Source organism: Ceratina calcarata, unplaced genomic scaffold (genome assembly GCF_001652005.2).
Source record: "Ceratina calcarata isolate Rehan_Ccalc_2016 unplaced genomic scaffold, ASM165200v1 scaffold555.2, whole genome shotgun sequence".
NCBI classification, from domain to species: domain Eukaryota; kingdom Metazoa; phylum Arthropoda; class Insecta; order Hymenoptera; family Apidae; genus Ceratina; species Ceratina calcarata.
This window is the reverse complement of record NW_017176739.1, coordinates 218,444-231,089: the sequence shown is the minus strand read 5'-3', so window position 1 is coordinate 231,089 and position 12,646 is coordinate 218,444. Positions and strand designations below refer to the sequence as shown.

At 34.0% G+C, this 12,646-nt stretch overlaps 5 protein-coding genes across 6 annotated transcripts in view; 2 read left to right on the top strand and 3 right to left on the bottom strand.

Annotated features, from left to right (window-relative positions):
- The window catches only part of Wdr81 (WD repeat domain 81), an 8,752-nt gene extending 6,675 nt beyond the window's left edge, over positions 1–2,077 (top strand). Inside the window, exons 18-23 of the mRNA XM_018031677.2 lie at positions 310–481; positions 555–943; positions 1,015–1,308; positions 1,384–1,533; positions 1,603–1,709; positions 1,775–2,077. Coding sequence (XP_017887166.1) covers positions 310–481; positions 555–943; positions 1,015–1,308; positions 1,384–1,533; positions 1,603–1,709; positions 1,775–2,006 — 1,344 coding nt within the window. The 3' untranslated portion in view covers positions 2,007–2,077. The remainder of the gene's footprint in view (positions 1–309; positions 482–554; positions 944–1,014; positions 1,309–1,383; positions 1,534–1,602; positions 1,710–1,774) is intronic.
- Rint1 (RAD50 interactor 1) lies at positions 1,344–5,295 on the bottom strand. 2 transcript variants are annotated; one of them, XM_026817104.1, is made up of 13 exons: positions 5,068–5,295; positions 4,736–4,974; positions 4,497–4,670; positions 4,288–4,422; positions 3,944–4,205; positions 3,640–3,865; positions 3,401–3,566; positions 3,138–3,303; positions 2,854–3,071; positions 2,619–2,784; positions 2,399–2,532; positions 2,180–2,327; positions 1,344–1,579 (listed from the first exon to the last, which is right to left on the bottom strand). In XM_026817104.1, the coding sequence occupies exons 1-13, from the start codon at positions 5,194–5,196 to the stop codon at positions 1,502–1,504; spliced, it is 2,241 nt and encodes a 746-aa protein (XP_026672905.1). In that variant the 5' UTR covers positions 5,197–5,295; the 3' UTR covers positions 1,344–1,501. The 2 variants fall into 2 exon arrangements, with proteins under 2 accessions (XP_026672905.1, XP_017887170.1); XM_018031681.2 differs by lacking the exon at positions 1,344–1,579 and having other exon boundaries at positions 2,046–2,327.
- Positions 5,296–5,398: 103 nt separating this feature from the next.
- LOC108629196 (enoyl-[acyl-carrier-protein] reductase, mitochondrial) lies at positions 5,399–7,306 on the top strand. Its single transcript, XM_018031686.2, has 5 exons — positions 5,399–6,057; positions 6,120–6,356; positions 6,441–6,662; positions 6,719–6,949; positions 7,024–7,306. Exons 1-5 carry the CDS (start codon positions 5,869–5,871, stop codon positions 7,252–7,254), a joined length of 1,110 nt encoding a protein of 369 aa, XP_017887175.1. The 5' UTR covers positions 5,399–5,868; the 3' UTR covers positions 7,255–7,306.
- Positions 7,307–7,398: 92 nt separating this feature from the next.
- OSCP1 (Organic solute carrier partner 1) lies at positions 7,399–8,968 on the bottom strand. The gene is made up of 4 exons (XM_018031687.2): positions 8,857–8,968; positions 8,425–8,744; positions 8,071–8,348; positions 7,399–7,997 (listed from the first exon to the last, which is right to left on the bottom strand). Exons 1-4 carry the CDS (start codon positions 8,966–8,968, stop codon positions 7,640–7,642), a joined length of 1,068 nt encoding a protein of 355 aa, XP_017887176.1. The 3' UTR covers positions 7,399–7,639.
- Positions 8,969–9,218: 250 nt separating this feature from the next.
- Positions 9,219–12,646, bottom strand: part of LOC108629179 (uncharacterized) — a 5,416-nt gene continuing 1,988 nt past the window's right edge. The window contains exons 4-7 of the mRNA XM_026817110.1: positions 12,309–12,413; positions 11,711–12,001; positions 11,542–11,637; positions 9,219–11,446 (exon numbers count right to left, since the gene is read on the bottom strand). Of these exons, the coding sequence (XP_026672911.1) occupies positions 11,336–11,446; positions 11,542–11,637; positions 11,711–12,001; positions 12,309–12,413 (603 nt within the window). The 3' untranslated portion in view covers positions 9,219–11,335. The remainder of the gene's footprint in view (positions 11,447–11,541; positions 11,638–11,710; positions 12,002–12,308; positions 12,414–12,646) is intronic.

Here is a 12,646-nt window from a genome sequence, read left to right as displayed (position 1 = left end):
TGGAAATTGTAGATCTCGTCGTCCTCTACAAGAAAGGTCTGATGCAATTTTCCCGTAGGTCCAACGGTTTGGAAGTTATTGGCCAAAAACGAAAATTTGGAAGAAATTGAAGGGGTATCCCTTGGAAAAATCTCGGAAAAATCGAAAATTTTTTTTGTTGTTTATTATTAGCATTGGTCTTCCGACATCTGATTTCTTTTTAAAAAATGCGTTTCTGAAGTGCATAAACTTTCAGGATTGACTGGATAGCCAATACATCCTTAAACAGGTGTCGAACTTTATTGTATTTTTAATGCATTTATTCTTCAGGCACTTGAAGAACTGAAAGCCGTATTCACAGCGGAATTCGCACACAAAACTTATATGTCTTTCTATAAGTGTATCGATAGCGAAGTGATGGAACAAATACTTAAGAATCATGAACATATACAGAATTTATGTCGCAAATACGAACAAGAAATAAGAATGAGTTCCAACGCTGGTATGTTGTATGCTGTATAATTTTTATCATATCGCATATATTCAAAAATTTATATACTTAAACTGTTTTGAAGATGATAACAAGTATAATGCAACAGAAAGTTCAGAAACATCAAATAAAGATGTGACCAATTTTGGAAACATATCAGTTGTGGGAAATAGATTTGCTGTACAAAAAGGTGATATTGGGAATCACGTCACTCTAGAAAGTGTAACATGTAATCGTGAAACGAATTCTTCTTCCTCGACTGGAAGGCAATTACGTGGTAATTGGCTAGCGTATTGGGAACACGAAATCGGAAGATCGGAGAAAGATACAGCGTTTAATATAAAACAAATAAAACTTCAAACGTTTAGTGGGCATACCAATAGCATCAGATGTATGTACGTATTAGATAATGAAAACAGTTTCATGAGCGGCGGAAGAGACAAAACAGTGAAATTATGGAGTTTAAGAAGTCAGGTAACGTTATCACGATAGAGTTACGTACATGCATTAATCATTTGCGCTTAAGCTACGTATTTTTCCAATAGGGCGATGGAAACACTGTTTCATCTTGTCAGTACACTTATACTGGACATAAGAAATCTATCCTCGCACTTACATTTCTAGAATCAATGAGATACGTAGTTACTTGTGACGGTACGATTCACTGTTGGGACCCGTTCATGGGTTCTCTTCTCGGATGTCCAGAGAGCTCAAGGCCAGTCCCCGTGAACACATTGGCTGCAAGTCCGCCACCTTGTACAACTCTACTTGTGGGTACAACTGATATTACATTGAGAGTCATCGATTGCAGAACGTTTCAATATGTAAATGAAATGAAAGTACGTTTTTGAATATTAAAGATAACATTGTGACATACTTTGTGATGAAACAATGATTTTCTTTTTTTCTTTAAGGTCTCCGTAAATCCAACAGGTTTAATCCGATGTATTGCGGTTGCACCTAGCGGTTATTGGGTAGCGTTAGGTCAAGCATCAGGTTTCTTAACAATTTTAGATATTCGTACCGGTCTTATTATTGCATCTTGGAAAGGTCACGAGTGCGAAGTACGTTGTATATGAAATATTCCTCATCGGGATATTCAACATGAAACTAATTAATCATCATTATTTCAGATACTGCAATTGGAAGCAATCAATGAAACAACGTTAATTAGTTCTTCGTTGGACGAGACCATAGCTGTGTGGAGCGCTTTAGATGGAAAATTGAAATTCCATATGAAGTGAGTGACTTTTATCGCGCAATGTGATTTAATTAAAATGTATCTAATAATTTCGAAAATTTCAGAGGCTCTACCGAACCAGTTCACTGCATGACGATGTACGAACAGGAATTAGTGATAGGAACAACGGCGAATCGAGTAGGAGTTTATACGTCCATAGAAACGACAGCCTCGTTTTCATCTTCGAAATTAAAATCCGATACTTTCAAAGGACTCCTTACTACCATGGCCGTTCTTCCTCTCAATCGATTATTATTATTGGGTGCAGATAACGGCGGTATAACATTAATTTGTTAGATATTACGTGTAGGTGTACGGAAAATTTTACATTATAAATATATAAATAAATATACAATTCCGTAATTTTCTATACAATCTATGTACAAGACTGAATAATGGATTCAGTCATAAGTATATGAAACAAGCAATGTCGTTTATGTATAAGAAATATCCGTTCTTGTTCCAATTACCTTTAAAGCAAGTTCAGAAGACATTTTATAAACACCAATGTCTGCTAATATTTCTTTCCCGGCTACTTCGTCGCTGTTATTGAGAGCTTCGACAAGTAGCATCGCTGAACCTAACATAATGTTTAATAATATGCAAGCCTCCTTAATCCTGGAATATTATTTGACCGGTTAAATTTTTAACAAATTTGAACATTTAAATCATAATCATTTGTTACTTACAAGGGAAAGTATGACTCCGGTTTATTAATATAGAGGCCAAATAACGGAAAGAAATTCCTGAAGATATCATATTGTAACTGTTCAGCTCCTCCTACGTTAAAATGATTCACTAGAACAACTTCTTCTAAAAGGTACTGGAACAAAAGTGGTGTTTATTTAAATCGATGATAAATATGATATTTGTTGGTGATGTAATTTAAAGAGTAAAGTAATATCTAACTTGATCAAGATTAGATGCCAAATTTTTCCAAGCTTCGTGAAACAGTGGTAAAGCCAAAGTCTTGTGAAGGAGATTGAGTTGCGTTGCTAATTCTTGAAACATAGAATAACCGCTCGGTGTAACAGATAAAGAAACCAACTCTTTAGTAGACTGCATTGCAAACCACCTGTAGAGAATATAATTATACACAATTTCAGATTAAAATTTCGATGAAAACTATGCAAAAGAATCTTACTTATCCGTTCTATAGGGCCTGCTTTTTGCTTTTACATCTAAGGCTACAGAATCACTGATTTCGCTGATCAATTCTTTTTCTATTCGTTTTAAAAGGGCAACAGCTTCGTCGAATACAGAACCTTCAACTTCACCTACATCTTTAATATCGTTTCCCTTTATCGTGGCAGTTTCCACTGCTTCAAATTGTTTTTTGAAAAAGTATAGTTGCAAGAAGTGCTGAAAGTAACATAATTAAATAATGCGTCTACGTTAGCATATACCTTCACTTTTTAAATTACTTACCACTGTTACACCCCACTCTTCTAAAACCGTCGCAACGTAGTGCAGTGTATTCAGAATGCGTGGCATAAGAGAAGTTAAAGGATCTCCATAGTTCTCGTGTAATAGCTGAATCAATCTTACTCTCCAATCGTCGATCAACTCTAGCTGTAGCTCAAGAAACTGTAATCTTTTGTTTTTTCACAAATCATTCCAAATAAGTGAATTAAGTCTTCTTTAGCTTATATTTGTAAGAGCATAGTTAAGACAGATTATCCTTAATTTACCTGTGACCTGGCTGAGGCAAATGTTTGTACCTATCAGAAATTGTTGTAAGGAGTGTCAAGAAGGCATCTGCGCATTCGGTTACTTTCATATCGTCAGCGTCAGAAGTTGATAATTTTTCCCAAGCTGTGTTAGAGTTTAAAATTGCATCCATCTTCTCAGTAGCATCTATTAATTTAAGATACGTTATTATCTAGATGTTACGATATAATATAAAGCATGTAGTAATCTGTAACAGTACATTTCTTCTCCATATTAATCCACTTTACAAAAATTTGAGCCTGTGTGAGTACAAAAACAGTAGCTGGTTGAGCTGGTGGGTAAAACAATGTCTCTCTTAATTCCCTTTCAAACCCTAGAGCCTCATCGACCAGGTGAGCAAATAAGACATCGTCGTATTGTACTACTGACAGTTCAGAATGAAGTTTTTCAACTGCCAATTGTACTAAAGCCCGCATAAATTCTGTCTATTGCAAGAAAACATACAACCAACATTATTTGTATATTACAATTTTCGAGTAACGACGTGAATAAATTAAACATACCTTCATATCCACGTGTTTAAAGTCTATTGAATTCGCTGCGGGTTGTACATTTTTCTGGACCCACTGAATATGGTCCTTTATCCAAGTTAATATTTGAGTAAAGAACCATTCCGGTTTGTCTTGTCGATTCGTTAATTTAGAACCGGTAAAGTGGTATATAAATCTTTGCCTAAGCGGTCGTACTAGCAACGAAATCGGCAAACAAACTGGGCTGAAGTCAGTTAGTAGTGCCGATGTAACAACAGGCTTCATAGATTCTTCTCTATATATATTAAATTAAAGGCAAAATATATTTTTTCTACAATAATTTTAACGTAAATATGATATACTTTCTACAAGGATACGGTAACTGTAAGTGTAATAAATATTCTGTAAGTATCTTAAACTTCACTACTGTCTCTGGCACAGGTGTATGTAATGCATTTACATTAGCGCCGCAGAAAGGCCATTTTAATGCTTTCAATATATCATTATATTCCCTGAAAATCATATACGTTTATTATACATAGACATGTTTGCTTGGTGTATACTTTAATTGAGAATGATAACGTACTTAGACAATTTATCTTTTATGAGATTGTGCCAGAAGTGAAGTGTTTCCTTCACATAATTCTGGAGATAATGACAAGTAGATGATCTTAATTCACAACTGATGTTCTTAAGATCTGTATATAATGAGATAGTTGATTCATCATCGCCGTTTGCTAAAGACGCTTGTATTCCATCACTGAAATCATAATCCTTTAAGATTGATAATGATTAAAGAATATAAATGATTAAATAACAGTTTACCTAATGTCTTCAACGTGTTTTATGAAATTTAGATATGACAGTGATTTATCTAAATAGCTGATAGTGTCTATGATCCTTTGTATTTCCAAGCTCTTATCACTTTCATGGACTGTCTCCTGTATTTCATTTCTAAATTCTTCAGAAGCTTTTTCTAGTTGCTGAAATTCAATGCTGATTTTTTCAACACTCTCTACGACTGCTTTCACCTTTGACGGAGCTTCAGTAGATGCCATCGACAGCTAACATTTTAAATAATTATATGTTACACATACGAAAGTAAAAGAACGTGTAAAATATTGTTGTTAAAAGTTTAATCTTGTTTAAATACGTACTGATTCCTCGATTTCATTTTTTTGCGCGTTAAGAGATTGGTGAAATTCGTATATCTTATCGAGTCCCTTTAAATCTTTTCCTAATTCCGTGTTGAATTTATGTATAATTGTCTCCTTTGTATCTTCCATGATATTTTATTTAAAATTTCTTTTGATACGTTCACTTGCATTACAAGTTTGACAGTTTCAGGCTAACTAATTGAATGACACGTGTAACGTGTAATATATAAACATGTTCTACCACACCGCCACACTGTTGTCATCATCATCTGATCATCATTCCTCCTCCGACCACTGTGATCCCTCCCCATCAGCGCCGGCTGCGAGCGACATTCGGCGCAGAGTTCATCGTAATTTCAATGTTTAATTATTTTTATATATAAATAATAAATCTACACGCAGGAATTATTTGTGTCGTATCGTCTAGAAGTAATGACAATGTCAAATACACAGTGAACTAACGCAGAAGAATGTTTCTCAAAACTGTTTTATAATTGATTATTAATTCTACTGGATTTAAATGACTTAAGTGTTTTATTCACTTAAGCGATACAAATGTTGTCTTTAATGCAAAAATAACAAAGGTCCTTTGTCTACATTAAGTTTACTTGACTTGTACGCGATCAAGCTTTTTGAAATAAATCATTTGTAATGAAAATTTAATCCACGTGACAATATCTCTTGCATAATACTTTTACTAGTGTAATCAGAACCAACGCCGAAAGAATCATAATATTCTTTAAACACAACCTGTTTGTAAACAGAAAGAATAAGTTTATTATTGTAGAATACGTAAAAAGAATGGTGTGTATGAAGAGCTTAGTTTTACCACTGTCGCGTACATTTGTGACAAATCTGGTATCGGTACGGCAAATGAGTGCTGTTGCCTCAGCAGATTCTGTAAAATCTTTATTTTACAAAGAATATGGCGAACCCGTGAATGTTTTGCACCTTACAAAGCAACCTGTTAGTCAACCAGAAAATAATCAAGTGAGTCGATTAAAAAAACGACTTTCCTTAACGCAATCTAATAACAATAATTATTTCCTCAGGTTTCTGTACGATGGTTGTTAGCACCTGTCAATCCTGCTGACATAAATACAATACAGGGTAAATATCCAAGCAAGCCACCTTTACCAGCCACACCGGGAAATGAAGGAGTAGGTGAAGTGGTAGCTATTGGATCTAATGTAAAAAACTTAAGTATTGGTGACCGAGTCATACCAAACGGTGTAAATTTAGGAACGTGGAGAACATTGGCAAATTATACTCCTGAAGAACTTATGAAGGTGTAGCATACATTCAAGTATTTTATATGGATACATCTTCATGGATCCGTTGCAATATGTGTTTAATCTATACTAAAATCTTAGATTCCAAAAGAGGTAGGAGCTGTAGAAGCAAGCATGTTGAATGTAAATCCATGTACTGCGTACAGGATGCTGAAAGATTTTGTGGCACTGAAACCTGGAGATACTGTCATCCAGAATGGAGGAAATTCATCAGTTGGGCAAATTGTTATACAATTGTGCAAGATATGGAATTATAAATCAGTTAGCGTCGTTAGAGATCGACCGAACATACAGGAACTGAAGGTACTAAAAGGAAGGACTGAATCTCGATCCTAATTGATAGTTAAAAATATTTGTAGGATCATTTAAAATCTTTGGGTGCAGATGAAATCCTCACCGAGGAAGATATAAGGAAGACCCAGATTTTTAAAAGTAAGAAGTTACCCTCGCCAAAGTTGGCTCTCAATTGTATATGTGGACAAAATGCCTTAGAAGTCCTGAGACATTTAGGACACGGTGGAATTATGGTAACATACGGTGGAATGTCGAGAGAACCTTTGACCGTTCCAACTTCTGCGCTTATCTTTAAGGTATACTAATTAATATTTGTACTGCACTGAGATAGGTTTGAGTCAATGGTAACAATTGTTGACAATTTGAATAGGATATATCTTTGAAAGGATTTTGGATGACTGCGTGGACAAAGGCAAATATGGATTCTTCGAAACGTCAAGATATGTTTAAAGAATTGGGCACATTATTTAAAGAGAAAAAATTGAGAGCTCCACCACACAAATTGGTTCCTTTCTGTCAGTATGAAGAAGCTGTTCTAAATGCACTTAGTTCCGATGGTAAAACTGGAGTTAAGTATATTCTAGACATGACTGGGTCCTAAAGAAAGTTTCGTGTTCGTTTCATTTTGATAATAAAAAATGCATTTTAATGTATTTAGTATTTGTTTTATGTACGAAAAATAATTAATACGTTTGTTATATTGTATTATAAGAAATATTAGTTTTACAATAATCTTTCGTATGGATTTCATTTTGTAGTGTGTCTTTAAATAAAATCTTAGCGCGAAATAATTGTATTTAATGTTTAACAATCGCAGATATATTGCATTTATATAAATAGTTAACTGTGTAAGAAAATTCATAGAAGAACGAGGTTTAAACGAAGTAGGTATTGTGAAATATAAAAAAATAGTTATTTGCATCATAATATAGCTATACGTTATTATAAAGGTACATAAGAAATTATATATTGTCAATTAAATAGAATTATTCCGTTTTATCCAAGAGATCTAACAGATTCACATTATGTTTTATATTATCGTGTTCGTCGTCAAAAAAGTCCGCGCGTATATTCTCTAGTCTGATCTTATAATCTTCGTTAAATTTCGGCTTCTCCTGTTTTGGAGTATTCTCCTTAGAATCAAATAGCTTTTCATTTGCATTTGCATTATCCTTATCTTCATTGGAAAGTAAATTTAAAGTGAAAGGCCGTTTGTAGGAAGTGTCCTCTGTTCCTAGCTGGATAGCTAGCATGCCAAGTTCGGCTTTTGTACCACAATCTTTAATGTGTGCATCTTTATCATGATCGGGCGTTGGCTTTAACGTGCCATATGACATTGAGTACCTGAACAATATTTTTAATCTACATTAATATTTGAATTTAGAAACAATTGCCAGTTCGTGACTCACGTACTCACATATTTTTACCAAGTATTGTACCTCGTTCCCCGAAAAGATCGAAGGATCCATTACAGTACGTCTTCGGATCTATGTCGTATAGTTTCTTGCCAGAAAAACGATCTTTATTTTCGTCGTACCTCTCGTTATACTTATGATACGTTGAATTAAAATTACCGTCTTCGTTTTGCAAACCAAGTCTAAGAAGTACGGACACCCTCACACAGTACGGTTCTAACTCCCTCAAGCAATCGTTCCTAGCATTCCATACTTCCTCGAACGTTAACATACCGTAAAACTGTTGAAACATCAGCAAACTCTTGGAAATTGAACGCAAATACATAATTCAATTCGTAGAATAAAAGAATGCCTACATCAGTTACCATCTGATGCACTAGTCCAACGCATTGTTGAGCGTTTGGATTGCTGACCATATCACGCATGGCATCTGTATGATTTAGAGTTAACAATACAACTTCTACGGGACCGGTAGCTGCAGTCAACTGATATTTAACCATCATAGTCATTAAGTCAAACAATTTATTCATACTATTTTTGTCGAGTTTCATTATCGAAGACAATACAACACATTCTAAGGTAGACCGTAAAACAGGTATCCCGGGCAAGGGCTTTCCTCCAAATACAGAAGACAATATTTTAGGATTAAGCAACGCCGCGCTCACATCGTCTAATACTAAACAGTGGAATAAGAACTCTTTTAAAATTAATAGTCAGAGGATACATGAGAAAAATACATATAATGTCAGATATTTGAAAAAGATTAAACACTTTGCTGGTAGACTAGCCTTGTGTAGTTTTATCAGTGCATATCCTTTGCGCTTTCAATCTTTGTCGCAAGACGTACAGCATTTCACCGCCCAAGTTTAAATAAAGTATTGGTGCTGCATATAACGACATTCTTTGCTTTTAATGTTCACTTCCAAATGGGATAAGTAATGTCACGATCTTAGGACTTACGACACGTATGTATGGTTTGATTCACCGATACCGTTGTCCTAGCGACAAAAGTGTACATACAATTAAGTGACGCTGATAACTTAGAACGAGACTGCGCGGCCCTCCGTACTTCATGACCATGGTCATCGGTTTTTATAAAACCTGATAAAACTAAGTACATATACTTAATAATATTTAAAAAAACAATACATAGTAGTCTTTAGATTCAATTTATTTTCCAAAACACATTAATATCATAACTGTAATAAGCTGTATTCATAACTGCACATATTAATCAGGAAGAATGTAACTAATAATGATAAGTAATTAGCATTCGATAAAACAAATTTTTAAGTAACAAGGTTAAATTTCTTATTTTCAGTCTGAAACATTTACGGCGCAAGTACGACATCCGGAATGAAAGACGCATCTGGCAACTTTTCCTTTTATTATGTACAAATTATCTAAAAACATTTGTTTGCGTTAAAAAGAAAAGTTGGATATTTATACCCTGAACAGATATTAGACAATTAATAATCATTCTCGTAACAATATTAAATAACAATCATATTAATTGTTCATAAAGTAATGCAACTGGACGGTTACATGTAACAGAAGATATTGTGTTCCGCATTTTTATAAAACATCTTAAATCTAACTTGAAAATTGGCTTCGTTAAGTAGAACGGTTTTAATTGTAAAAAGAATGCAGCGGTTGCTTCGTGTCGCTTTTCTCGTTCCAAAAAATATGCCATGGGTGTTTATCAGTCTAATATTAATCTATAACACGTACCGTTGAGCATACGTACGTATACGTCGCATAATATATTTTCTCGTTATATCATATTATTTTCACGTCGTTTTAAGTACAGTTCTGCTTACGATTCGTTTAATATCAATGGATTCATTATTGTATCTGTATAGAGCATTAGTCGCTAATGCACATGTAAGTTCGATGATAGAATTGATAAAAAAAAAGTTAACGATTAACATTTTTACATGGATTCTATGAGTATGAACATGTAGATGGACGTGTATAAAAGCATTTGTTAAGAAAAAGCAAGTCTATCGGTAATAGTAATATTTTAGAACAGATTAAAGATACTACTTAAAACTATGCAAGTAACTTGTACACGTATATACCTGCAATTATGTAACACTTGATTTCATAAATTATTGCACGTTGCGTGTTCCAATTTTTTACAATTATATCGAACATAAATAAAATATTTCGCCTAACTTAGTTTCTTTAGGAAGTATCTAATTCGGCATAAATTCATCTTTGATTATACGCTTTATGTACAAATTATAATTTTACTATTTCGTATTGCGTTATAATCTATAGAAAATAATTCAGTTGAAAATGAACAACAGTCCCATAACACATTTGCAACAAACTACTATAAAAAATTATATGAAATATATTTTTATCTAAGAAACATTGCCTTTAATGTACTGAGTCGTCAAAATCATCATTTTTGATTCTTGTATAATATATCGGTCATTCAAAGAATAAGTCGCGGAGCACATGACTGCATTAAAATTTCCTTCGTTCCTTATTACTTCTCCACGAGATATCACAATTGTTCCTAATTTAATAAATATATATATATATATATATATGTATTACATACATATATATACCGTCTTCTCAGAAACTGTTGAACTATTCCTTTGTAATCGCGTAATGATCATCGTAATAATGTTTACGAATTTTTCGAGAGCTGTTCCATGAGAAAATCTTTCCATTTCGAGTGAGTATTAATGTTATTTGCAATTACACTTACAAATTGTATGTCCAAGTACCTTTTGCCGATTGAATGTAACGAAGAGGGATCATCGAATTTCTAACATCAGGACTTTTCGATCTTCTCACACAATCTTGACTTAAAACCCTGCATCCTGGACTTAAAGTTAAACCATTGAAACTGCCACGGGGTATGCTGTCACTACTTGCCACTCTCCTAACATCATTAGGTTTCTTCTCCTCGCGATTATCGGCTACTGACATTAGATTATCCGGCACAGAGTCTCTTAGTTTATGCCCGCTCTGATTATTCCCAACATATTTTGAACCAGGATGGATAGAGACATTTTTTGGACTACGCATCAAACAATTTTCAGTAGATCCATTGCGACGAATTTGTCGTTTGTCAGCGTTATCGTACGTATGACGATCAGCATTGGAATTTGCATCGTTATCGACACATTGGCAAGTAATCACCGCACTGTCAAGAGAATCCGAAAATTCTGGACTTGGGATTGATGAACCGCTGATGTGAGAAAAAGTAACCGTCCCCTGAGCAGTTTGGGGACGGTGTCAGAAACATCATTCTTCCAATTCGTCCATTCGATTCCTAACAGCCATTTCGACCACTTCGAGGCTCGGATAGTCGAGCTCTTTAACTAAGCATAACACAGCTGATAATATATTTGAATTCTAAAATAAAAAATATATATTACATATCATCTTTTATTTTTCCCAATAAATTTAAGTAAAATGAAGCATCCAATATAATATTATGGAATACATACCCTTGTAACAGGCCGCCTATGATAATGAAATTGTGACCTACACTTTTCTTTCTCCGAATGTCTTACCCATCCTCCAGGTATTGGATTTGAATCTTCCTGGAATATCGAAAAAAAAATTTTATCATCTATTAACTAAACTCAAATTTAATAAAGAACTCATCCTCTCTACATTATGATGAACTGGCATTCGTCTAGGTTGAGACGATGGTTGATGATGTTCTTCATAATCCGATTTTATTCTATGATGCTCCTTGTAATCAGATCTCAACCTATTGTCATAATCATAATTGTTCCGTTCCGAACGCCTATCGTCCATACTTTCGTTCACAGAGTATTGTGTCCGCGGTGATGTTGATGCATATGTACGTTGTGATGTATCGTTGTTACTAAATTCTGCATAAGATCTTCTTTCATCGTAGTCCCCATTGTGTCTCGATATCGCAGGGCGCTCATCATATTCCTGAAAATAATCAGAGTATAAGAGCATTTTGCGACTCTGCTACATATTCAGATTTATATTTAATTTTGATTCCATTTAAGTAAATCATTGTTCTGTTAAAATTACGAACTAAACAGTTTCTTATAACTATTTTAATATATTTGAACCTAGGACTAAATAAGTGCGCTTCAAATCATGATAACACTAACTAGTAAATCGTAAGGAAATACGTAAAAATCCAACTAATGAACATAAATACTATCAAGACAAGACTATAAACAAATTATGCACTATACTGCACAGACGTTGTGCAATCTATGAAATGTACCTTAATCATTTCAATAGTATTAGAGGCCACGTTTTCACTGACGCTGCGTGAATCTGTGCGTGCAGTGTCATCTTTGTTTTGATTCTTTGTTTGTCCATTCTGTAGCTGTCAGTATACGATAGCAAATATAAGGAGGAATCATATATAATCATGCTTAAATATAAACTTAAATACTTTGTTTGGTAATATTACTAACAATACGAACGATAGAAAATTGTGAATCTTTAACACAAGACTTAAAAACGATTAAAAAACCATAGATTTAAACTGTTCAATCTTTTATTACAATTCGTCATACATGCAAAATGAACGTATAATTATATTTAATTTAATTACAG